Source organism: Haliotis cracherodii, unplaced genomic scaffold, assembly GCF_022045235.1.
Source record: "Haliotis cracherodii isolate W230 unplaced genomic scaffold, xgHalCrac1.p SCAF_22, whole genome shotgun sequence".
NCBI classification, from domain to species: Eukaryota; Metazoa; Mollusca; class Gastropoda; order Lepetellida; family Haliotidae; genus Haliotis; species Haliotis cracherodii.
In genome coordinates this window covers 4,363,448-4,390,802 of record NW_027266278.1, presented here as the reverse complement: position 1 = coordinate 4,390,802, position 27,355 = coordinate 4,363,448, and the positions used below count along the sequence as shown (strand labels likewise).

Here is a 27,355-nt window from a genome sequence, read left to right as displayed (position 1 = left end):
TATTAACACGTCGATATAAAAGGAAAGCAACCGAAACAAAACGGAAATAGCGCATGATGACATAAATGACGTCACAAGGTTGTGCGGTGAACAAGTACCTGCAAGATGGCGGAGCTGGAGAGTTCCCTAACTGCTATGGACTGGCTCCACCGCCTGCGTGTGGGTGGGGCGATGGGAGGGGCAGGTTTAGGGGGACCCAACGGTTCCCTCGACCCTCTATCTAAAGCCTCAGGGGGACAACTGGCCATGAGAAAGGGCCCAAATTCTCCCTTGGATACGAATGCAACGTACGATAATCAAGGACATCAGATCCAAAAAGATGGGAAACCACCGTACAGCTATGCCAATTTGATCACATTCGCAATCAACAGTTCAACTAAAAAGAAAATGACACTAAGCGAGATATATCAGTGGATTTGTGATCATTTTCCTTATTACAAAGATGCAGGGAATGGATGGAAGGTAAGGATTTTACAGGTGTTTTTAAACAGGTGATACAAATGTTGACACATTACCCCTCAAACTCTACGTACTGATCTTTTGGAAATAGAATCTATCCTTCTAAATGTTGCATAGCTATTTAGATAGTCTTCTAAAATTATCAATCTAATTGTTGTGAATCAAATTGATGTATCAGTTATATACATTTACTGATATTCTCGCCGATTGGCCAGTGTACCTGTAGAAAGCGACTTAACCGGAGAAATAATTAAGTGTATCCTGATGAACTGTGACGACAGCTCGACTAAGTGCTTCATTACTTTGTAAGGTGTTGTGTGTTAATTAAGGTGAATATACAGTGATGTTAGGTGCCTAACACCTGATCGCTGACGGCTGGCAGATAGTCAGGTGTATTGTTCCACTTGAGTGATTCAGCCTTGAACTATTAATATTGCTCGTGAATTGCATCGGCAAGGGAATTAAATGTCACTGAAGTGATAAGCATTCAACTTGATGGACAGTTGGAATGTGAAACAATTTAAAATGTCATGCCAAGATACAATACTATATTCAGAGGCCATGTATTCATTCAAATAGTACTTTTATGCATTGTGAGCACATGTTATTTAGTATTAATATGAGTTATTGAATTATATTACAAATTATTTTTCTAATGGTGTGTGCAAGATTTCTCATGTTAGTTTGACGCAATTTCTCTTTTAGTATATTCCCAATATCATACAATAATGTAGATTTTGCTAATAATTTTATTTTCAATCATAAAAAAGGCATGTTTTTTTACATCACTAGATTCAGATATATCATCTCTACAAAGTGTAGAATTGTAAACCTAATGAACAATACAACCCACAATAATGAAGGTTTTATTCAAGGATATAAAGAGAGTGAGATGGTACTAGGTGTAGGGTAGGTACTGCAGTGATCTAGACTTGCCAAACATAGACTTGCATGGGCTGTTTTTGATATATATTTGTATCAGGGTCTGTAAGACAGACTAGGTGTAGGGCTCGGACGAGTCCAAATATACTACCTAGGTACACGACCCCCTATTTCCCGACCCTACCTGGGTACCCACAGTGGGTCTCAAGAGTTGGAGACAAAATTTCTTATTGGGAATTGATTTACTGCAGCCATGGCAAAAACTATTTAGATACATGTATCAAACAATCAGATCATGAGTTGACTTAAGCTTTATCTTTACTCAAACATATACAAGTCAAAAGGAATGTGTGTATCTTCAGAAAGAAATGCGAACATTATCGACTTGTAGTGTAACCACAGAGCTATAGTGATTTTTTGTCATTTAACAATATATCACGTAACTAACCACGGATCTGGGTAGTACTGTGGTTACACAGGTTCTACTCAGCAGACCCGAGTACACAAGTTACCCGTCCCAGTTCTAGATGGTACATGCAATTCAAATATTGTTTTAGAATAAAATTCAGCGGAGATCATGTATAATAGTTGTCAATATGAGATCTGCACCAAATATGAGAAGTTTTAGATTTTCACCAGTAATGGCCATGGGAAGCAGACCAAGTGATAAATTTGGTGTGAGTACCTATTTTGTGAGAAAATCTTCTTATCCTTGAAGGAACATATCAGGATATGGACTGGTATGCACTACTTAAAAACTCACAATGCTTTATATTGCCTATAACAATTACATGATTAGATTACAGGTAATTTGTTTATCCATATCTGATTACTCATAGCAAGCCTTTGAGCTTGCAACTTATTTCCAGGTTAATGATACAGCGAGTAAGATGTTAAGTTGTGAATAACGAACCTTTCCTCTGTGGTATTTGTTAATGAATGTTTTAGTTATAACAGTAATTGAATTCAGAGCTGTATGACCACTTGGACATGCAAGAAAGCTATGATTGTGTGCCCGAAACCCTGTTTGCTCCGATTATGGTTCTTGGTTTATCATCACCATACCCGTTCTCGTTTGAGACCTGCATCACTTCATGCGTTCCTCCCACATCAAGCTGATACGGGTGGTCTAAGGCGCTGCAATCCGCAGTGCAGTGTTGCGTCCTTTGGGCACTCCAAAAATCTATGATCATGGGTTTGAATCCCGGTTCACCCCGACTATGTTTCTAGGTTTGCCAGCACTATACCCGTGCTCGTAGGTTTCACTGAAGTGGTAAACGTCTGAGACCTGCATCACTTCGGGCTTTCCTCCCACATCATGCTGACACGCCGTGATATAACTGTAATACTGTTCAAAGAGGCGTTAAACCCAACTCAGTCACTTCTCCCACATTAAACTGACGTGCGTTAAACAGAACACTCACAACTCACTCAGAACTGTTTTTAACAGTTCCAGGTTAAATAATGTGAACACAAATACAGGTATGTTCTGAGTCTTGTCTTCAGACAGTTATGAAAAGTTCTGTTTGTGTGTAGTGCAGTGGTAAACTTGCTACAAAGGATACCAGGATTCTGATGGTAGAAAAGATGAGTAAGTAATATGGTGAAAAGGAAATGTGAATTTTTAAGGAAACTGAAATGCGAAATTGCTCCACTGGGATAAAAGTTTGCCGAAGCAGGATAGAAAAAGTTTTGTGTGAGTCATGTGGGAAGTAGTTCTTGTCGACTGAACTAGTCGTAATGTCACTTAGTAATGAGTATGTACACATACATCTGAACTGATGAAAGCACTAGCATCGAGGTTTTGGTCTCATTAACAAATGTGTATGTGCAATTCAGAGTTCCAGATAAGCTGCATATCTGTGTAAAATATGCATCAGAAGTGCAGAAATACGCAGTAAAATAAAATCCAAGCATTTCAAATACGCAACGAACATTACAGATACGCTACAAAAATAAAACTTGTGGGTATCATCAAAATATTGTGAAGTAACCTTGCGTATTCGATTAGCAAATCAGCATCTTATTTTGAAATTATAAACGGGCATTCCGTCAACCTTGCCAAACTCCACGATGACAGTTACATCATGATCATTTGCCATCACAATTTCTTGTGGAAGTATCGTGGTATTTTTGCGTCCTATAAAGCTTTTGAATCCACACGACACCAGTTTGCAGGGACTAGATGAATTGTGTTTTTAAATATTTAACTTAAATACCCACATGTGTAAAAACTAGTGGGTAACAGAAATTTGAATACCCAGATAGAAATACTGATACCCAATGATTTTAAAATGCATGGGTAAAATACCCACAACACCAAAAGCTTATCTAGAGCTCTGGCCATTGTTTTGGACTATGTGATCGTTTTGAACTGGATTGTTTTTGTTTAGATGGTATATGAACAAAATATATTGCCTTTTGATAATTGATGAAACAGTCATTTGCAGCTTGGACTTGCTAACAAAAATTGTGTCTTGCATAACCTTTTGTCCTTTTTCTTTAGTAATTAATAACCTGCCAGTTATTAGTCGAAATATATTTGATCTAAGTCAGTAAATACCTTTTGCTGGCATATTTGGGAAAAAAGTCATTAATTGGTTCAAAATTTGAATTCTTTTGAAATTTATTTAAGTTCAGAGATTTTAACATTGCATGGAAGTCAGTAATGTAAAACAGACCATTAGGGTCTTTTCCTTTACTGATCGACCCGTGAAGATGCGGGGTAGAATAGGTCTTCAGCAACTCATGCTTGCAGTAAAAGGCGACTATGCTTGTCGTAAGAGGCGACTAACAGGATAGGGTGGTCAGGCCCTCTGACTTGGTTGATGCATGTCATCCAATTACGTGGATCGATGTTCATGATGTCAAGCACTGGATTGTCTGGTCCAGACTCGATTATTTACAGACTGACATGATATAGCTGGAATATTGCTGAATGTGGTGTTAAACAACAACCAAACAAACCCTTTCCCTTTATCAGACAACTGTACTCTATTAACATGCAGTGAGACATTTTTAAATCCAATTTAGGAAGTTATGCTGACATAGCTGCAAACTTGAGGCAGATTATCAGCCTCTGAGCAGGTCGAGATACATCCCTGTTCAGGCTATTACGTTCTGACAGTATCACCGATGGTAATGTCGACAGCAGATATCACACATCCTTTTTCTTGTTGGCAGGAAATTGTGAATACCGTATTCAACGTAATAAGCGCCCCGCTCTAATAAGCGCCCATGGCGATATTCACACATATATTGGCTAGTGAACAATCCCAATTAGCACCCATTCCGATTGATCAATGTACACAAGACATATTTATTTGTATACGTATGTCATATACACCCTTAATTATGGGTACAAATTAAATTCTGGAAAAATATATCTGTCGTATATAAACATTTCAGGCTGTCAGCATAAACCACGAAATGTAAGATCTTTCAACTCTGTTGTTTTTCACCAAAATAATATTCTAATAAGAGCCCCCCATTTCTAATTTTGAGAGCGCCCTGGGCGCTTATTATGTCGAATACGGTATATGTGTGCAGCATTTGCAATAGAGCTTGATCTGTGCACCAAGTGAGGGGCAACTTTTATGATAATTTACCTCTTATTATATCCAACTTAATCAGACCGTTTTTATTTAAGAGGCGACTAATGGGATCTGATGGTAAGACTAGCTGACTTGGTTGATGCATGTCATCGTATCCCAATTGCGTGAATCGATTCTCATGATGTCAATCGCTAGATTGTCTGGTCCAGACGCGATTGTTTACAGACTGCCATCATATAGCTGTAATATTGCTGCGTGCGCCATTAAATAACAAAGAAAAAAGCATGACATAATCAACATTATTCATAATCAGGACTTTCAGTGTTTCTATCATTCTTTCTGGAAATACCTTCTTAAGAAGTGTAATAAATTGGAATCCTGATAGAGGTGTTTATTGCAAAATCATTCTCCTGTGAAACCTGCCTTTTGTGAGAAAAAATGTATCAGAAACAAACTGGATCAGTACGTTTGTAAATCTTTTCAACCGTGCATCCAGCTCCTAAATCCCTGACATGATGAAGTTGAAATTAAATGACAGCTATAGTAAAGCAACACCATTTTTCAAGAGGGGTATTTTATGTCATAAATGAATGACAGACACTTGTGGTGATTAGAATAGGTCCTGACTTCGTATGCCTGTCATACGGGGTGACTACTGTCATACGAGGTGGTGACTACTGTCATACGAGGTGATTACTGTCATACGAGGTGACAACTGTCATACGAGATGACTACTGTCATACAAGGTGATTACTGTCATACGAGGTGATTACTGTCATACGGGATGACTACTGTCATACGAGGTGATTACTGTCATACGGGATGACTACTGTCATACGAGGTGATTACTGTCATACGTGGTGACTACTGTCATACGAGGTGATTACTGTCATACGAGGTGATTACTGTCATACGAGGTGACAACTGTCATACGGGATGACTACTGTCTTACAAGGTGACTACTGTCATACGGGGTGACTACTGTCATACGTGGTGACTACTGTCATACGTGGTGACTACTGTCATACGTGGTGACTACTGTCATACGAGGTGATTACTGTCATACGAGGTGACAACTGTCATATGGGATGACTACTGTCATACGAGGTGATTACTGTCAAACGGGGTGATTACTGTCATACGAGGTGATTACTGTCATACGGGGTGACTACTGTCATACGGGGTGACAACTGTCATACGAGGTGACAACTGTTATACGAGGTGACTTCTGTCATACGAGGTGACTTCTGTCATACAAGGTGACTGACTATATGGATCAATTGGTCAGGCTTGGCAGCTCTGACCTACGTGTATGTCGTCATACCCCAACAGCATCGGATGGTGCTCATGATATTAATCACTGGTTTGTCTGGTCCAGACATGACTATTTATGGGAGGATTATTGCTGTGTGAGGTGTTAAACAAAAAAATAAATAAACGGGCGTAGTAAACTGATTTAGGTCACTTGGAGTCCATGATGGTCTGACCTTTTGGGCTCATTAATTGAAAAAGGTGATTATGAGTTTTTCGCGAAAACTCTGTTGATTGGACTGATCGAGTTATTAACCTGGGAGAGAATATTGATAAATATTAATGTCGTTGCAAAGCCGGACATTCTACTAGCCCTTGGGATACCTTTTGTTCCAGTTTCCATGGCTGCAAGATGAAGAGCTATTTGGAAAAAGCATGGGTCATTACCCCAAATGGATTAGCCACTAATCTCTTCTCAAGACCAGTCATGTGACATCTGAGGTGCGCATGCACTAATGCTCACAACCGTTTACTTCATGTATATGGTATTAGTATGATATTAACATGCTATAGGTGCATGATCACAGAATTAGAGCCATCACGCGAGAGACGAGCGTGAAGTTACCCACAATACAGCAGTGTCTTTGGTTCACTGCCTCCGGTCTCCCAGCTATGCGCTATACATCATGCATTAGACCCGTGAAGATCCGGAGTAGAATAGACCTTCAGCAACCCAGGTTTGCCATAAAAAGCAACCATGCTTGTCGTAAGAGGCGACTAATGGGATTGGTTGGTCAGGCTCACTGATTTGGCTGATCATGTCATCGTATTCAAGTTGTGTAGATTGATGCTCATGATGTCAATCACTGGATTGTGTGGTCCAGACAGGATTTTTTACAGACCCCAGTCATGTAGCTGGAATATTGCTGAGTGCAGCGTTCAACAACAAACCAACCAACCAAATCATCATAATCATAATTAGTCTTCAGGAAAATCCCATAAATTTATTAGTACGTTTTCTCCCTGACTGCCTCACTAGCAGAGACCCCATCTGACATCATTGGATTGTACCTAAGTACATACAGATGGCGAAAATCTTTATTCCAAGACATACACCAAACACAGTCCTCGAAGATATCCTTGCTTCATGTGCATAGCACTCATTCATGTCTACAGATGCCTTGAATGGTTTGTGTAAAAGATTATTTTAAAATGCCTCCTATCTCCCATTATTAAAAAAGTTTGGATGAAAATCTAATATTTAATTTATTTAGGCCTAGCTTATCTTTTGTTTGTGTCCCAACTTTACGTTAATCTTGGGTCAAGTGGGGCACTTGCTGGGACAATGATGGCTGGTATTGGAACTACATGCCAGGTGACCTTTATAGGTCAGACATGGACAGTCATTTGTAGGGGTGTGCAATATAACTTTTATACCACGATATTGCAATAGACTGTCAGCAGTACACATATTGCAATACATGTTCCCCTTAGTATTGATATTTTCCAATAGTCACAGAAGAATTAATATGTAATTATATCAATTATAGCTTGACGCATTGGGATGGACTGGGTTCCTATCTTAACAATGTAAACATTGCACACTTTATGCTGTTTATATTAACTTTCCATATTAATGATTTAATAGATACTCTCGTTTGTCCGTACTACCCATCTTGCAAACTGAAGTCTGGATTTTTGAATGAAGAAATATCCTTTGAACAGTACACATATATATAATTTGGATCTCAATATGTATTGCAACATGTATGGCAATACAGGTCTAAATATTTTCGATATATTGCAAGACTATTTATGTGCCAATATGTCAATCCCATCGATAGAAATTTGCACTTATCCTGTATTCTTTAGTAACCACTAGTTAAAGTATCATATGGACTAGTAGAAAGTTGCCGTTTTTAAGGGATTTGCTATAATTATTATCATTATAAGGACTAGTGGACTAAACATGTTAGTTTCTATTGCTTCAAACCTAGTCGGGGCGGTCGGGTAGCCTAGTGGTTAAAGCGTTCGCTCGTCACGCTGAAGACCCGGGTTTGATTCCCGACATGGGTACAATGTGTGAAGCCCATATCTGGTGTCCCTTGCCGTGATATAGCTGGAATATTGCTAAAAGCGGCGTAAACCAAACTCACTCACTCACTCACTTAAACCTAGTCAATTGTTTTTTAGGGACTGATGAGTCACGCCCCTTGGTCAACTGAAATTATGTACCGTATTTGACGTAATAAGCACCTAGGGCGCTCTCAAAATTAGAAATAGGGGGCTCTTATTAGAATATAATTTTAGTGAGAAAAAACAGAGTTGAAAGATCGTAAGTTTTGTGGTTTATGCTGACAGCCTGAAATGATACAAAAGAAAAGTCTGTGCGTAATATACACGACAATTATATTTTCCAGAATTTAATTGCCCATAATTAACAGTGCATATAACGCACGAGTGCGTATTATACACGAATCAATAAGTCTTGTGTACATTGATCAATTGGAAGGGGTGCCAATTGGGATTGTTCACAAGCCAATATATTAAAAAATATCTCCGTGGGCGCTTATTAGAGCGGGGCTCTTATTACTTTGAATACGGTATTTGCCAAAGACAGAATTGTCCACCACACTCGGTGGTGGACACTTAAAAACTGTGTCAGTCATTTATTGTATCTGACATTGCTTTTCATTACAAGATATGAATAATACAATCATTTATGAGTGAGTTGTTCTCCTAGACAGCTTGTCCTAGATACTGAAATATGCATAGAGGGCACTGCATCCCTGGACGTGGCGTTGATGACTCAAGCAGTCTTTCGATATCCTAAATAATCTCCTGCAGCCAAGCATGAATGATTGAGAAATATGAACAGACTTCACTTTCAGTTTACTGACATCCTTTAATAACCGATTAAGGTATTGATGCCAAACCCATTGTTGCTGCTGCCATGTTTCCATTGAGCTCACGGTTTCTGTAGAGCGATAGAACAGCGGTGTGATCGTATCTAGGCTCATCAGCCATGTTGCCTAATTGCTAAATTGAAAATCATTATTCTGAATGTATTTTATATCGATTTTGCAAAGTTATCGCTAGTTCAGGGCCTACATAAGGAGCATTAGATAAGTTTCAGATCTTTGCTTTCTTTTGATGATCCAGTTTAGATTAGGGCAATATATCTTTCGAATTCTTTATGTCATAGAGCATATTTTGGCTTTAGCTCAGTCGTCTTTTTGAAGTGGATGTTTTATTTAGCAAGTTCTTTCATGTGCTTTGAAGAGTTTGGGGCAGTTTTGTATGATTAGACCGTTCAGGCTTGATAATACTACTGTATGGTAATTTGAATTGAAATTTATTTTGGACAAGATAGAGGAAATAAAACATTGATTTTTCAGCATTTTTTTTTTAACTAAATGTCAGTGATAATGTCAAATGAGAGACGCACAATGAACACTACTTTAATAATTGAATCAATTACAAACAATTAAGTTGTAGCTTCCAAAATGGCAGGATTGGGAACATAATGTTATACTGTTTAACTGATTTGATATCGAGAAAAGATCTTTGTGATGTCATGAGCGGTGTTTTAGATGTTAAGATATTTTCTGTGAATCAATATTGATGAACAGTGGATTTAAACTCTCTTCAGCCCGCCTCAGGGTTAGCTGGTTACCATGGTTTGCAGCTCTACAGGGTTAGAAATACCAGGGTAAGCAGCTCAACAGGGTTAGAAATACCAGGGTTAGCAGCTCAACAGGGTTAGAAATACCAGGGTTAGCGGCTCAATAGGGTTAGAAATACCGGGGTTAGCAGCTCAACAGGGTTAGAAATACCAGGGTTAGCAGCTCAACAGGGTTAGAAATACCAGGGTTAGCAGCTCAACAGGGTTAGAAATACCGGGGTTAGCAGCTCAATAGGGTTAGAAATACCGGGGTAAGCAGCTCAACAGGGTTAGAAATACCGGGGTTTGCAGCTCAACAAGGTTAGAAATACCGGGGTAAGCAGCTCTACAGGGTTAGAAATACCGGGGTTTGCAGCTCAACAGGGTTAGAAATACCAGGGTAAGCAGCTCAATAGGGTTAGAAATACCAGGGTTAGCAGCTCAACAGGGTTAGAAATACCAGGGTTAGCAGCATCCTTCCGAGGCAAGGGTGTTCACTGACTGTAAAAGTTTAGTTTCTATCCTTGCCGCTGGAATTCTGGAGTTACATTCTGGCCGGACTAACAAGTCTATGTAAAGTCCAATCAAAATCACGTAAACATCTGGTTCGTAAACAACATGGATAACAACGTGCAGATATCAGTCAGTTACAGGATTTGCAAAGCATGCCTGTGTAAACCTTTATTACAATATAGATTTTGATTATGTCTGATTATCTTGACTAGGCACTGCCATTTTGTTTGAAGCAAGTGCAAGTGATATGAGAGAAGGAATCTGACTGGTCAATAGGTAGGGACATAGAAGGGACATAATTTGTAATAGCTATTGGTGGCGCTATGATCGAGCCTGGAAATTCCAGCCTAGTTCGTCAAGGGTGGAAACCAGACTTTTCGAGTCAGTTAATTCCCCTGCCTAGGGAAGATGGGTAAGCAGTTCAGCAGAGTTTGCTACAGCAACACCAATATACCATTAATACTGCAGAGCTCTATGGCTCATTAATTACCTGTTTGATAGAGTTGTCAGAGTTGTCAGTGTTCCCGTTTACTGGTAATTACCAGTTTTTCACCGGTAAAATTAGGCTTAGACCGGTAATTCATGTGACTGCCAGTCCCTGTGGACCGGCAAAAAAAGTACCTTATTGATCTTTGTTGTTGAACAAAAAATCGGTGAAATTCACATAGCTCCAGATAAACTACCTCTCTGAGGAAAATACGCATCAGAAACACAGTAAAATAAAATCCAAGCGTATCAAATACGCAAAGAACATTACAGATACGCTACAAAAATAAAACTTGTGCGTATCATCAAAATATTGTGAAGTAACCCTGCGTATTCGATTAGAAAATCAGCAATTTATTTTGAAATTATAAACGGACATTCCGTCAACCTTGCCAAACTCAGCGATGACATTTACATCATGATCATTTGCCATCACACTTTCTTGTGGAAGTATCGTGGTATTTTTGCGTCCTATGAAGCTCTCGAACCCACATGACACCAGTTTGCAGGGACTAAATGAATAGTGTTTTTAGATATTTAACTTAAATACCCACATGTGTAAAAACTAGTGGGTAACAGAAATTTGAATACCCAGATAGAATTACTGATACCCAATGATTTTAAAATGCATGGGTAAAATACCCACAACACCAAAAGCTTATCTGGAGCTCTGATTCATATAAGTACATTTTTTTAACAAAGTCAGCTTGGCTGCCAGCAGGAACACTGGTTGTGCTTATTGCCAAAATCTATATCGGTCTGACCACATGCGATTGCTGGCATTAATACTTGATATTGTACAATTACTGTCTCCAGACAGGTGCCCTTTGATCTTTGCTTTGATGTTGTTACTATATAGGTAGATCCGATGTCAATTATGTATTGGACTGGTGTTTACGTTTTGAGGGTAGTCGAATTAGGTTAAATTGCCCTTCCAGCTGATCATAAGGGGGTCTTCGTCTGTGAAGACATTTCTTTATATTAATTGTAATATATTTTTTTCAAAAGAACCTTCTTCTTCTGCAGTTTTCATGTGGAATCGAGGAAACTAAACCTGGGTTAGTTTGACCTTGGCTTATGTAGGCATTTAGTAAATAGTAAATAGTATATATATATATATATATATATATATATATATATATATATATATATATATATATATATATACTCACCGCCAAACACGAATACTATACAAGTTGGTAAATATATGAAGACTTACTCATATTTAAGAGATATTAGATTGGTTCGATGCACAAATGAACATATTGGTATGTTGTGTGAACTGATGCACATTTGACATCATAGATCCATGACTCGAGATGCACCATTTGTTTCGTGCAGGATTAGCGTGTAAAGTTTGGAAGTCACGTTCAGCATATCGTGCTAAGAATAAAGACACGCTGTTGTGCCCCTTGACTGATTGCTAGTTTTGTCATTAAGTGGTACACGTTGGAAACACTTCTTCTTAACGTACATACTTCTCTATATGTTTCTATGGTTCATGTTTCTTTTGGTGGTGAGTATATAGTGTAAATCTTGAAATTAATGCGAGCGTGAATTAAATGCGAAAAATGCGAGTGGTCTTTGTTCGTACTATTAATGAAACTTTGCATTTATGTATCCAAAATAACTATCAACAATCACTTTGGATAGTGGAAATACCAACTTGAATATAAACACAAACACGGTTTATTGAGCAGCAGTTGTAACAAGTATATAACAATGTCAGTCAAAGAATAGCAGTTAAACAATGGGCATCCGGTGAGTTATCACTGCTGGGGTCAAGAGTTGTACCCTCTCATGTCAGACTTGACATCATTGACCACTCCAATCAGTGAACTGTTGTTGGTACAACTGTTTTATTGCCTTTGAACTTCCTTAATCCCAGTCAACAGAGTAAACATATAAACTGTGTTGTTTTTAGGAAAACACTGTTTATTGTTATTACGTAAGTGCTTTACTCAGTGCTAATAAGCAGTGATATTTGTGTTTGATTGGATTAAGGTAAGGATATGTATCATTCCATTTGAGATAGAGTCAGGGAGTCGCATTGATTTTGAGTTGCATTTTTGGCAAGGGATCAGCAGTCATATTAATTTGGAGACGCATTGATTTCAAGATCTACAGTATATGTTCCATTCATGGCACAAGACTATAGGGGGGGACTAGTGAGGGCGGTAACTATAGCAGTCAATGTAGCAGTCGCTGTAGCCGTCACTGTAGCAGTCAATGTAGCCGTCGCTGTAGCAGTCACTGTAGATGTCGCTGTAGCCATCTCTGTAGCTGTCGCTGTAGCCGTCACTGTAGCAGTCGCTGTGGCTGTCGCTGTGGCCGTCTCTGTAGCAGTCAATGTAGCCGTCACTGTAGCTGTCGCTGTGGCCGTCTCTGTAGCCGTTGCTGTAGCAATCACCGTAGCCGTCACTGTAACAGTCAATGTAGCAGTCACTGTATCCGTCACTGTAGCAGTCACTGTAGCTGTCGCTGTGGCCGTCTCTGTAGCCGTCGCTGATGCAGTCAATGTAGCCGTCACTGTAGCAGTCACTGTAGCTGTCGCTGTGGCCGTCTCTGTAGCCGTCGCTGTAGCAGTCAATGTAGCCGTCACTGTAGCAGTCACTGTAGCCATCACTCTAGCCGTCACTGTAGCAGTCACTGTAGCTGTCGCTGTAGTAATCACTGTAGCCGTCGCTCTAGCCGTCACTGTAGCAGTCACTGTAGCTGTCGCTGTGGCCGTCTCTGTAGCCGCCGCTGTAGCAGTCAATGTAGCCGTCACTGTAGCAGTCACTGTAGCCGTCACTCTAGCCGTCACTGTAGCAGTCACTGTAGCCGTCACTGTAGCAGTCACTCTAGCCGTCACTGTAGCAGTCGCTGTGGCCGTCTCTGTAGCCGTCGCTGTAGCAGTCAATGTAGCAGTCGCTGTAGCAATCACTGTAGCCGTCACTCTAGCCGTCATCGTAGCAGTCACTGTAGCTGTAGTATTGCAAAAGTGAAAGACCACAGCTGTGAGATGCTATTTAAATATTGGTCCAACTGACTTGCTTGAGAATATCTGTGCCATCTTTCCGGGTCCATTTCCTCATGACTCAACACAAATCCTGACATGTCTGCACCGTCCCTTGTTCAGCCGGTGGCTCTGCAAGTAGTTGAGGGAGATGCCTCATGTCATTATGCTTATAATATTGTCATGAATGTTTTCATCTCCCACCCCAACGAGGATGGCAGGGAATATAGAGATGGGCTCCGTCCGTCACGTTTCGTTTGTGGGGCAGAACTTGGAATACTTTACAAGACTTGGTACACACTGTCACCACATGGTGTAAATGTGGCTCTTGCTATTGAGGTTTCCCCTGTATTAAAATATATTTTATAGAATAATTTTTTTTAATTTGGACTTGGTCTCTGAACTGAATAGAAGCAGTGGGTTTCATTTCCGGAGCAGAACTGGAAAATTATTTCAGAGATATCTTTAAGAAACTTTGTAAACACCTTCACCATATGATGTAGATGTGCCTTTAGCTATTAATGATTCCCCCAATTATTTTATAAATTTAGACTTGAATTGAATGTTGGCAATCTTCACAATTTTACCACAGTTCTTTTTGTAATTCTCAATGAAACTTTGTACAATATCAGTCTCCGGCTGTTACAGAGACTTTGTTCTTTAAAATTTTTGAAATTTTGTGTTATTTTCTTATTTCGATTAAATGCGACACCAGTAGACAGTGCAACAAATGAAGCTATGAAAGGATTCATGATATACCGGGGGGTATTAGAAATTCACCAGGTTTGGGGGGGTCAGCATGCTCTCAACTTTTGTACCTTATCTGTACCTTGTACCATTCTGTGGTAACTACCCGTAAACATGGTAAAGGTTGGGGCTGGAACAATACCTGACTGTATGACAATGCACTTCAATACAAGTGTCAGTGCGAAACGTACATGCATGTCGCTATATAAGTTCAATAATCTTGGGACGCGACAATAAACCCAATTTCACCTCACCTCGCCTCACCAGTGTGTTTCTGCCCAACAATATCCCATCTTCATCCCATCTGCATCCCATCTGCATCCCATCTTCATCCCAGCTTCATCCCAGCTTCATCCCAAATTCACCTGCAAAAAGAAACAATATCATCTTATGTAATAAAAAGTACTGTATCAGGTTATGAATCGTATCGCACCAGTAGTATCGGGATGCATATCGCGAACCCGCTGTATCGTAACAACCCTTACCAGTGTTCGAAATACCTGTGTGCCCTACCGTCCGAGACGGGTTGATTTCAACTCGGGCTGCCAGATTTTCAAATCCCCCTGCCCGACGGTCGGGTTATATTTCATATGTAAAAATATTCTAAATATTTCCCGATGATAAGCATTATTTACATGATGTATTCTAGGATATTAAATACAAATCTGACCTAAAAAGTGTTTGCTATTTCTTCTCTTGCATTACTTCATGTTCAATGAATTCGATTTAAAGTTTTAATTAAATTATCCTGAGAAACATATGATTATAGTGGGCAGGCAGGTTTTGGTCAGGGCTGGCAAGTATTTCAGCTAGCCAGTCCTGTGGTCTGGCTGAAAATTTTGGGAGTTTCATACCCTGCTCTTACGTTGAAGGCTGCCTATAATCCTACGGGGCGGTCGGGTAGCCTAGTGGTTAAAGCGTTCGCTCGTCACGCCAAGACCCGGGTTCGATTCCTGACATGGGTACAATGTGTGAAGCCCATTCCTGGTGTCCCCCGCCGTGATATTGCTGGAATAGTGCTAAAAGCGGCGTAAAACCATACTCACTCACTCACTCTCTCACTCACTATAATCCTACTCGCTGTCGGTTGATTGACTGAATGTTCAGGACCTTAATTGCAGAAAACAAAACAGTAGCTATAAAATATGTATATCAACAAACATTTGTAAAAGGGCATCCTGAAATCTATAGTATTGTAACCATTAACTTAAAACTGTCTCGGACATGTGACTTGATATCTCAAATGGTCAGATAAGCTAAATTGATGGATGTGTCTTGCTATAATTGTCAAGATAATGTATTAATTATTGTGCTAGTGAACATAATAGAATCTAATTATTATGGTCAATATAGTCAATAAAATTGGCGCCTTTGATAGAGTAAGTCAGGTAATCTGAACTGTTTGAATCGTTTGTTCTTTCTAGGAGGATAATACTGCATAAACCCACAGACTACAACCATTGAGAGATAACGAGAACATTAATAATAACTAATCGTATACAAACTGTCGAACAGTAACTTATTACCAGGTGATTTCTCCGGCACACTGGCTATTGACTATCAGCATTGATCTCGTGTCACGCATGGCACTTGACAGTTAGACATTCTGACACGTCTTCGTGTCCACAATCAATGGCAGCAGCTCACTGACACAGGCTCCTTGAAGACAACGATACATTGTGTACGTTGATATGATGGGATGTCATGTTAGGGACGTCATGTTAGGGACGTCATGTCAGGGACGTCATGTTAGGGACGTCATGTCAGGGACGTCATGTTAAGGATGTCATGTTAGGGACGCCATGTCAGGGACGTTATGTCAAGGATGTCATGTCAAGGATGTCATGTTAGGGACGTCATGTCAGGGACGTCATGTCAGGAACATCATGTTAGGGACATCATGTCAGGGATGCAGTGTTAAGGACAACATATCAGGGACAACCTGTTAGGGACAACCTATGATGGACTTGTAGACAGGACCCTTACAAAAAACAAATCTTTAATGCGAGGTATATTAACATTTTATTTATTGCAATAATTGCTTTTAAATATCATTATTGGTCCTGTTATTAATGAAGTAGTGAAGTACAGGTAACCTTTGCAATAATAATAATAATAATAATAATAATATAAATAATAATAATGAAAATCCAAAATAAAATGAATGATAATAATTTTAGTTGTTGAATTTGAAACTATGTTTCAGGAAGTAGAATGTCTTTTGGTTGTAATGTTCGCTACTGTTATTCTACTATCATGCCCCGCAGCCATAAATCTTGGACCCTGATGACGATCCTTAACTTATGGGTCAAACTTGAATTAAACCACAAATGGTTTGGTGAATAATAAGTGGCCTGTGTAATCATCAATTTATAGCTGCCCTTTCAGTGTACATTACCAGCCAAGCAGGTGCTTGTTCATGTCATAGTGATGAAGACTGTTGTTGACACTATCAGTGTCATCACTCACTGATAATATTGGCAACCTGCAGACAGGAAGTGTGTCATTAGATTAAAATCGGGGCTTCTTTCAAGTCCACTTCTTATGGTTTGAGTGTGTTGCATTGTGAAGTGCGCATTGGTGTACGACAACAGTGATGTTTGAACAATGCAGCTGATCGCCTTACCTTGCTCCGATGAGGTAATATGAAATAATTATACCTCTAGTTTAATGTGATAGCAGTTCATTGGCAATTGGGTGGTTGGCCTTGTGATTCAAGTGCTTGCCTGTCACAACGAAGATTTGGCTTAGATCCTCAATATGGACACAATGTGTGAAGCTCTTTCTGCCGTCCCGTCGCGCGATGTTGCTGGAATATTGCTGAAAGTGGTGTGAAAAGTCACTCATTCGAAATATTTGTATTTGAGTGAGTGAGTTTTATTTGATGCTAAAACAACAGCTTAGTTGTACCATAGCATGTCATATGATGCAATGGAAAAGAGAAAAGTTATAAAAGCTAATTGTCAAGCAGAGCAGATTGTGTTTTCAGGCCTACCAATGAAAACTGACAGACTGCAAGAAAAAACTGTCATAAAGTTATGTAACATATGACAGTGTTTTGTTGCAGTCTGTTTTCATTGGTAGACCTGTTTTTGTCCTTGATGGTCTTACAGAGCAGGTTGCCTTTTATCCTTGATGGTCTAACAGAGCAATAGGTCTTCAGCAACCCATGCTTGCCGTGAAAGGCGACTATGCTTGTCATAAGAGGCGATTAATGGGATCGGGTGGTCAGGCTCACTGACTTGGTTGATGCATGTCATCGTATTCAAATTGCTTGGATCAATGCTCATGATATTAATCACTGGATTGTCTGGTCAAGACTTGATTATTTACAGACCACTGTCATATGGCTGGAATATAGCTGAGTTCGGCATTAAACAAACAAACAAAACAGAGCAGCTTGCTGTTTTCCTTGATGGTCTAACATGACAGGCTTCCAGTTTCCTTGATGGTCTAACATGACAGGCTTCCAGTTTCCTTGATGGTCTAACATGACAGGCTCCCAGTTTCCTTGATGGTCTAACATGACAGGCTCCTAGTTTCCTTGATGGTCTAACATGACAGGCTCCCAGTTTCCAAAGTGGGTTAGACCTTGTACATGTAGTTGAGATTTCTTTGGTGAGTTGAACAGTCTACTGTAACACAATATTTCCTTTCTTTGACCAGACAAACATATTTATCTTGCCTCAAGTCCTTCATCATCCATGCTTGTCACTGAAACCAGAGTTCTTACAGGTGTGAGTCACTATGCAGGCAACGGCAGGAGAAAAACATATTTCAAGAAAGATCAGATAATTCTCACGTTGGGTGTTTTTGAAATCCATCACTGCTCATGCAGATTATGTTCCGTTCATACTTGATACTTGCAGGTCTTACCTCAGCTATTTTTAGCATACAAGTATTTTCCATCAAGTCGTTCAATATCTCTATAATGGAACAGGTAATATATCAAGTCTGTGAAAGGTATTTAGAAGTGATAGCATAAGGGAGAGAATTTATGGATGTCAACTTCTTTATTATGAGGGGGGCCGTCGGGTAGCCCAGTGGTTAAAGCGTTTGCTCGTCATGCCGAAGGCCTGGGTTCGATTCCCAAAATGGGCAAAATGTGTGAAGCCCATTTCTGGTGTTCCCTGTCGTGATATTGCTGGAATATTGCTAAAAACGGCGTAAAATCATACTCAACTCACTCATTATTATGAGGGTTTGTGTTCCTCACAATAAAGAAGTTGACATGCCTAGATTCTCTCTCTTATGTACTCTATCCAGGTAGAGTGTGACAATGAGGGTGAGTTAGTGAGTGTGCAGAGAGAGAGAGAGAGAGAGAGAGAGAGTTTGGGGATATTTATGTCAAAATGTGACTCTAATCACACTTTCATTTTCTCTCTGGCTTTATTTTCTCGCAAAATACACAAATGCTAATTGATATCTTAGACATCATATCTTTGAGAATCAATACATTTGCATATTTTCCCACCAATTTCAAATATAATAGGGGTCAAGTGGTGGTAAATTCAGTTCTTACCCCAGTCTTCAAAGAACCAATACATTTTTACTCAGAATTACCCAGCCACAGACAACCCTTTACAATCTGTTGCAGGAATGAATGCTGGGTAAATAGATGTGATCCTATTTGACAACAATTCTTTCAATTTTGAATTACATAAAAAAATCGGGTTTTCTTTCTTTTGCCCCTCAGTTTATCAATGTATTTGAAGAATTCTGAGGTTCAAATTGAAGAGGCTGTTACCATGGTTACTGTTCAACATACTTACATCAAACATCATTCTGTTTTACGATTGTTATAGTCCTGCACCATGACTGGGGAATATATTTATTTTATGAAAAAAACCAAGACCTACAAGATATGTATACAAAAGCAAGTCTAGCCAGCTCTAGCTAGCTCTATTCCACAGCATCGGGAAAACTATCTGTGTATTTAGACACAAGAAGGGTATTGTGTAATATAAGATTTCATAGACTAAATGTTAGTCTACGATTGTTACTGTTGTTGTCATTGATGTTGTTTTGTGTTGCAGAATTCCATACGTCACAATCTGTCGTTAAACAAGTGCTTCCTAAAAGTTCCAAGGTCGAAGGACGATCCAGGAAAGGTACGTTCATGTGAAAAGCGCCCCCAATTGCAACACTGAACAGCAACACACAGTGTCGCGTGCACACAGGCTGGTACAATTACTCATGTGCTTTAAACATGATGGAGAAAAGGACACGCCCAGGGAGATAGCTAGGATTTAACACTAAGTGCTCCTGGCAGGCCAATTGGGAAAGAATGGTTGTTTTGTTCAAAATAGGGTTTTTGTGGGGAGTTCTTACTTTCAGAGGTTGCATTTTAACATTGCGTTCATCACAGTCATGTAAAATTATCCCTCTTTCTCTGTCTCCCACTGTTATCAGTGAAATGAATACAAGTTACTTCGACCAAACCGTTACATGAGTTGTAGCTATATTACACGAATTTGGACATTTTAACTCCACTTTGGGGATTTTTTACTGACAATGCTGCAGGCTAGGCTGTGGATGGAGTCTTGTACAGTCATGGTAGATAGGCTGTGGATGGAGTCTTGTACAGTCATGGTAGCTAGGCCGTGGATATGTCTTGTACAGTCATGGTAGCTAGGCTGTGGATGGAGTCTTGTACAGTCATGGTAGCTAGGCTGTGGATGGAGTCTTGTACAGTCATGGCAGCTAGGCTGTGGATGGAGTCTTGTACAGTCATGGTAGCTGGGCTGTGGATGGAGTCTTGTACAGTCATGGTAGCTAGGCTGTGGATGGTGTCTTGTACAGTCATGGTAGGTGGGCTGTGGATGGAGTCTTGTACAGTCATGGTAGCTAGGCTGTGGATGGAGTCTTGTACAGTCATGGTAGCTAGGCCGTGGATGGTGTCTTGTACAGTCATGGTAGCTGGGCCGTGGATGGAGTCTTGTACAGTAATGGTAGCTGGGCTGTGTTAGGGTCTGTTCATCTTATATTTCTCAAAGATTTCCTGGGTCTTTCAGATTTATCATGGAGTGAGTAAGGTTTTTGAAGCAGCAATGTTCCGGCGACATTACAGCAATATCACTGCAGTAGGACACCAGACATGGGTTTTCCATGTTTTTGTGACTTCAACATAAGGGTCCCAACAGCAACCCCATTGATTTCTTTGCCTTCATTTTCCCACACTGCAGTTGCCTGTGACTTGTGTAAGGTGTCTATGGCTGTAAGGTAGACTGTTATGTTGTAATGGAAGCTACTAATTTCATCTTGAAGGGCAGGCTTATTACGTTTCAGCAAAAACCAAACTATCATCTTCTCTTGCTGAAGCGTTTCTCCTTTCATCCTTGATTCTATTGAGGTGGTATGGTTTGATCTGAGATAATTAAAAGAACATAAAATTCAGTAATGAATCAAAACTTAAGTCGACCAGTGCAAAAGGAAATTAAGCAGCCAAATATTCATTGAAGCAGAACATCGATAGTAAAGTTAAGCAATGAAATCTAAATGTTGGTATAAGTGAGGAGTGGAGTCAAGCAGTTTGAATTGATGTGTAACGTCGAGAAAGTGGAGGTGAAAAAGCTAATCAGAATGTACGAACACCAAGTTAGTTACTTGCTCTTTTTATTGTGTTTCACAGTAAACTGTTCTCACTCCTCTCAAATTAAGCTGACACACCATGATATTGCTGTAGTTCTGTTCAACGTGGGGGGCACGGGTAGCCCAGTCTTCTAAGGCGCCGCGATTCGATGTGCAGAGTTGCGTCCCTTGGACACGCCAGAAACCTATGATTGTGGGTTCGAATCCGGGTTCGCCCTGATTATGTTTCTAGGTTTGTCAGCACCATACCCATGCTTGTTGGTTTCATTGAAGTGGTAAACGTCTGAGACCTGCATCACTTTGGGCTTTCCTCCCACATTAAGCTGACACACCACAATATAACAGGAATACTGTTAAAAACGGCGTTATACCCAACTCACTGTTCAACAGGTCATGAAGCCCACCTCACTCACAAGCCCTAGCTACTCCCAACTGTCACCAGGCGTGGTTTGTCAGTGCCAAGTCAAAGTGTTTTGGGTGCCAGGATAGCCAAGTGGTTAAGGTGTTAGCTCATCATGCCAGCCACCTGGGTTTGATTCCCCACATAGGCACCATGTGTGAAGGTCATTCTTGTTTTCCTCTGCTGTGATATGGTTGGAATATGGCTAAAAGTGGAACAGTCAGGTAGCCTAGTGGTTAAAGCGTTTGCTCGTCACTCTGAAGACCCGGGTTCAATTCCCGACATGGGTACAATGTGTGAATCCCATTTCTGGTGTTCCCTGCCATGATATTGCTGGAATATTGCAAAAGGCAGCGTAAAAGCTCACTCACTCACTCACTCACTCACTCACTCACAATTGGAGCAAACACCAACTTACTCAAAAAGATGTGTTGTTGCCGGACGGCATGGATCGATGCTCATGATATCAATCACTGTATTGTCTGGTCCACTCTCCATTATAAACATTGTCGTATACCTGGAATATTCCCGACATCAGCATTAATCACAAACAAGAACGATGTCGACTTACTTGGCACTATCCTTGCGAACTGAGGTTATGTTTCACAGCTCATTCAGGACGTGACGGTGAGCAAGTGTTTCAGTGCAGCAGTAAAGATTTTTACTGTAAGATTTGTACCATACGAGTAAACATTGAAGTGGGTCAATGGTTAGACTTGTGCAAGTCTCTAAGGCAATAACTATTAGTTTAAATCTTAAGTTCTAGGTCATATAAATAATAAGAACAAGTTGTCCCTATAAGAGACTGGAGTCCTTACTGTCCACATATCTAGACTTGACTATTAGGAGGATAGAAGTACCACACATCCATGGACTTTTCTTCCAGGACAGCCTTGGAGCAAGGCTAGTCAATGGTAAACCCTGTCGCAGACTGTCCTTGAGAGAATTGTGTAAAGGGACAGTTGTTGGCGCCGTGAGATACATGGTCGTAAAGCCTACCTCTGTCTAGCAATAACACACAGATGAGGGCGTGATACAGTGCATGTACTGTACTTTTTACTGGAACAGTTTGGGTGTTGATGTTTCAAGCATATGGACCTCCCACGTTGGTAGAAACGTCCAGATTGTGTTTTGACGATGGTAATAGCTCATTCATTTACATGTGTAAATTGTCATGATGCAGTGTTTGCTGTGGGGACGGCTGTATCAAGTTCACATTATTATTAGGGCTGTTGTTGGGAGGTCATTACTCCAATTTACTGTCGATACAGTGGTAGAATAGGACCAGGTGATACAGGCTTCTGTAGAAAGATTCTGGTGTTGCAAGTCTTAGATATGTCCAGTGGATAGCTAGATTCTGGTGTTACGAGTCTTAGATATGTCCAGTGGATAGCTAGATTCTGGTGTTACGAGTCTTAGATATGTCCAGTGGATAGCAAGATTCTGGTGTTACGAGTCTTAGATATGTCCAGTGGATAGCTAGATTCTGGTGTTACGAGTCTTAAATATGTCCAGTTGATAGCTAGATTCTGGTGTAGCAAGTCTTAGATATGTCCAGTGGATAGCTAGATTCTGGTGTTGCAAGTCTTAGATATGTCCAGTGGATAGCTAGATTCTGGTGTTGCAAGTCTTAGATATGTCCAGTGGATAGCTAGATTCTGGTGTTGCAAGTCTTAGATATGTCCAGTGGATAGCTAGATTCTGGTGTTGCAAGTCTTAGATATGTCCAGTGGATAGCTAGATTCTGGTGTTGCAAGTCTTAGATATGTCCAGTTCTGTATGAGTGAGTGCTGTATGTAGTAATGCTGAAGTAGCAGTGTAGGGGACTGGATGAAGTCAGCAGTGTGTGCTGTATGTAGTAATGCTGAAGTAGCAGTGTAGGGGACTGGATGAAGCCAGCAGTGTGTGCTGTATGTAGTAATGCTGAAGTAGCAGTGTAGGGCACTGGATGAAGCCAGCAGTGTGTGCTGTATGTAGTAATGCTGAAGTAGCAGTGTAGGGGACTGGATGAAGTCAGCAGTGTGTGCTGTATGTAGTAATGCTGAAGTAGCAGTGTAGGGGACTGGATGAAGCCAGCAGTGTGTGCTGTATGTAGTAATGCTGAAGTAGCAGTGTAGGGGACTGGATGAAGCCAGCAGTGTGTGCTGTATGTAGTAATGCTGAAGTAGCAGTGTAGGGGTCTGGATGAAGCCAGCCTAGCCATGTGTGCTGTATGTAGAACTCTGCTAAGTCAGCAAATGTCAGTAAAATTGGAATTACCGTATTTGACCTAATAAGCGCGCCGCTCTAATTTTGAAAGCGCCATATATTTGAAAATATCCCCAAATTAAGGAAAGTTGAAACTTGTTAAAAAATCCCAATTTTGAACAAAAATTATTATTTTCCCCCAATTTGCCTTCCATGGGTACTTAGTTTAAATTCATAGATAAGTCCCTTCTTCCTGTAAGAGCCGACTTGTGAGGATCGGTTGGTGACAGTTTCCGAATGTGTTATGGAGATGGCGATGCTCATGCTGTCAACGGGGCGGTCGGGTAGCCTAGTGGTTAAAGCGTCTGCCCATTACGCTGAAAACCCGGGTTCGATTCCAGACATGGGTACAATGTTAGAAGCCCATTTCTGGTGCCTCTACCATGATATTGATGGAATATTGCAAAAAACTCACTCACTCACTCACTCACTCACTCACTCACTCACTCTGTCAACCACTAGTTATGATGATACTCATTGTTACTTTCAGGGGTCGTACTGGGCAATAGACAGCAACCCCCCTGAAGACCCCCTCCCTGCCAGACACAAGAAGAGGCCGAGGCTGAACGATCGGGTGAGTACACAGCTGCTGAAGAACTAAGGGGACGACCGGTAAACATTCAGGTTCGGGTGTGGCAGGGATTGTCATAGGACAAATATTTTTTAGGAATGTTTTATGTGAATTAATTCTTGTTTCAAAATGGTGTCAAAGTAACTGTGATAAACTCCTTCATTTGTGGTGGCCGCATGCATGTGAAGGAGATGGTTGGGATTGCTCCATTTTGAAAACACTTATATTGTTGCGATGCAGTGATCCAAATTGAGAATGACCCTTATGTTGATAGCTTAAAATTTAGTGTGTTCCTAGATTTAAAAAATCAGTTAAAACTTCTTGATCATCATTTTGAACCTGATAACTAGAATGGTACTGAAAAAAATGTATTTGCAATTAAGGCCATGATAAAATATTAGATTCATCACAGCCATTATTTATTGTCGCCAAGCAACCACAAATGATTAAAAGAAAATTCCTTCTTTGCTGGATAAAATACATCAGATTCACATTCCTAATATTCAACTGTGTATTAAGCCTGGACAGTTAAAACATCAATGCCTTGAACAATTTCTTTTAAAATGTAGTAAAAAAAATAGAATTCCTCCTGCCTGGTTAAAATCTAACCATGTATTTTCGCCGGACCGTGCATTGATATACGATAACAGCCTTGTGTATGACAGCTTGGTCACATGACTGGTATCTGGTATTGCAGGCGTCACCGTACAGTCCGGAGCCAGGGCTTGGTGTCACTAAGATGCCGCCCCAGACGTTGACAGCCGTCAATGTGCAAGTGTCTCCTCCCTCACCTCAAAATCAAGTAAGTTATTTCTCATATTGTCTAACCGAAAAAACAAAACGTTTTAGATATATATGGCATTGTGGTACCAGGTTAGAATTAGTCCCCAGCGCTGCTTGGTGTCAGGGGATGGTGGTGATGGTCAGGCGATGGTCAGGCGATGGCCTGGTGATGGTCAGGCGATGGTCAGGCGATGGCCTGGTGATGGTCGGACGATGGTCGGGCGATGGTCGGGTGGTGGTCGGGTGATGGTCGGGCGATGGTCAGGCGATGGTCGGGCGATGGTCGGGTGATGGTCGGGCGATGGTCGGGTGATGGTCGGACGATGGTCAGGCGATGTCTGGGCGATGGTCAGGCGATATTCGGGCGATGGTCGGGCGGGCGATGGTCGGACGATGGTCAGGCAATGGTCAGGCGCTATTCGGGCAATGGTCAAGGGTGTAGGACATTGCTCATTATATTACTTGATGCATTTCCTATAATTGGCTCAGATAGCTTCGAAAATATGTTCCTTATCTGGGGTTTCTCTTCTGAACCGGGCTTTCGACATCAAGATTACAGTTGATTTCAACACAAAGTTTCAGACCTGCACTTCCCGTTATAACTTTAATCGTAATGAGTTAGAAATATGGTTCTGCTCTGGTGTGGCATGAAATACCTGGTCAATCTGAAATAGCGGAAGTAAAGATGTGTGAAAGTGGTATTGATTTTTAATCTACCTTCAAACCTACATCAGTCGTTGATTTGGTACAGGCATGAAATATTAATAGCGATGTATTAGGAAATGTCCTGGAGTGCAAGCAGTATTGATTATATTCCCCTACCTATATACTGTTACAAAGTATATACTGTTCCACTGGATAAATAGCTGGTGGATTTATAGGCAGATGGTTTGATTCATATTACCTGAAGCAGGACTTGTTTCACAAAGCAAAGCTCAATAACAGGCTTTATTTCCTAGAGGACCAAGGCAGTATACTGACATTTGTCACAGTTAGTACAATGTGTAAGTTGGACTGGTTTGGGGATATTTTATTGTATTTCCCTGTCTAATATTTTTTATCATTTTTTTCTTTATGATTTGTTTGTTTGTTTATTTGCTGTTTAACACGCAATCAGCAATATTCCAGCTATATGTAAATAATCGAGGCTGGACCAGACAATCCAGTGAATGATATCATGGGATACGATGACATGCATCAACTAGGTCAGCGAGCCTGACCACCCGATCCCGTTAGTCACCTCTTACGACAAGTATAGTCGTCTTTTACGACAAGCATGGGTTGCTGAAGACCTATTCTACCCCGGGTCTTCACGGGTCTTTTTCTTTATGATATAGGCTGGGTGTGTAGAAATAATGGTAAAATACTGATAATAATGCAAATATCTCAACCAAAGACTTCCTCATGGAGACCCGTGAAGAGCCAGGTAGAGAATAGGTCTCAGCAACCCATGCAAGAACCTTGATCGTTGGTTTGTCCTGATTATGTGTCAAGGATAATCTGCGCTATGCCTGAGAATGTGGGTTTCATTGCAGTTATAAACATCCTGCGTCACGTTGGGCATTTCCCCTACATCTGACACACAGTATATAATATAAGCCGTATTAAACCCAACTCACTCACACACTCACTTGTGGGAATATATTTACAAAAGTTATGACATCTGCGTCTAATAATTAATACCCCGAGTTCAGTGTGTTTAGAACTGGCTGGAGTGTGTTCTAACATAAACCTATTCAAACGTACTTACTCGGTAATAAGGTATGTCAAGTGTCTTTATCCCGAGACATGGACCATTTTCTAACTCCATTTGTGCTTTCAGAATAATCAAACAACATAATCTCCCTTTCAGAGTTGTAAAAATAATATTTACTATAGTATTGGCTGAATGCCATTGACTTGGTTAGAGAATGGCAAAATGCCAACAGGGACCCACTTGGTCACATAAGATGTTTATAAAGATCTCTGGGTAGAAAATAGCTGCTGAGGGGTACTTTCTGGGTCAGACCTGGCAGGGGGAGGGGAGGTTTTTGTACGACTCCGGTGTCATGGCTTGTGTTACGGGAGCTGAATTAGATTTGTGAATGTACTGTGTGGGTATTTATATATTGAAATGGTTGGTCAGGTAATATTTAATTGAATCTGGAGGTTGAAATAGGTCTGGTACTTATGTGTAGGATAAAACATGTCAAAGGGTTTTTATGAAATT

General features: G+C 40.5%; 1 protein-coding gene across 3 annotated transcripts in view; it reads left to right on the top strand.

Annotated features, from left to right (window-relative positions):
* The first annotated feature begins 105 nt into the window (after positions 1-105).
* Positions 106-27,355, top strand: part of LOC139471152 (forkhead box protein J3-like) — a 38,758-nt gene continuing 11,508 nt past the window's right edge. For all 3 annotated transcript variants that reach the window (XM_071253420.1, XM_071253421.1, XM_071253419.1), the window contains exons 1-4: positions 106-462; positions 19,591-19,665; positions 24,283-24,366; positions 25,061-25,165. In XM_071253420.1, coding sequence (XP_071109521.1) covers positions 106-462; positions 19,591-19,665; positions 24,283-24,366; positions 25,061-25,165 — 621 coding nt within the window. The remainder of the gene's footprint in view (positions 463-19,590; positions 19,666-24,282; positions 24,367-25,060; positions 25,166-27,355) is intronic.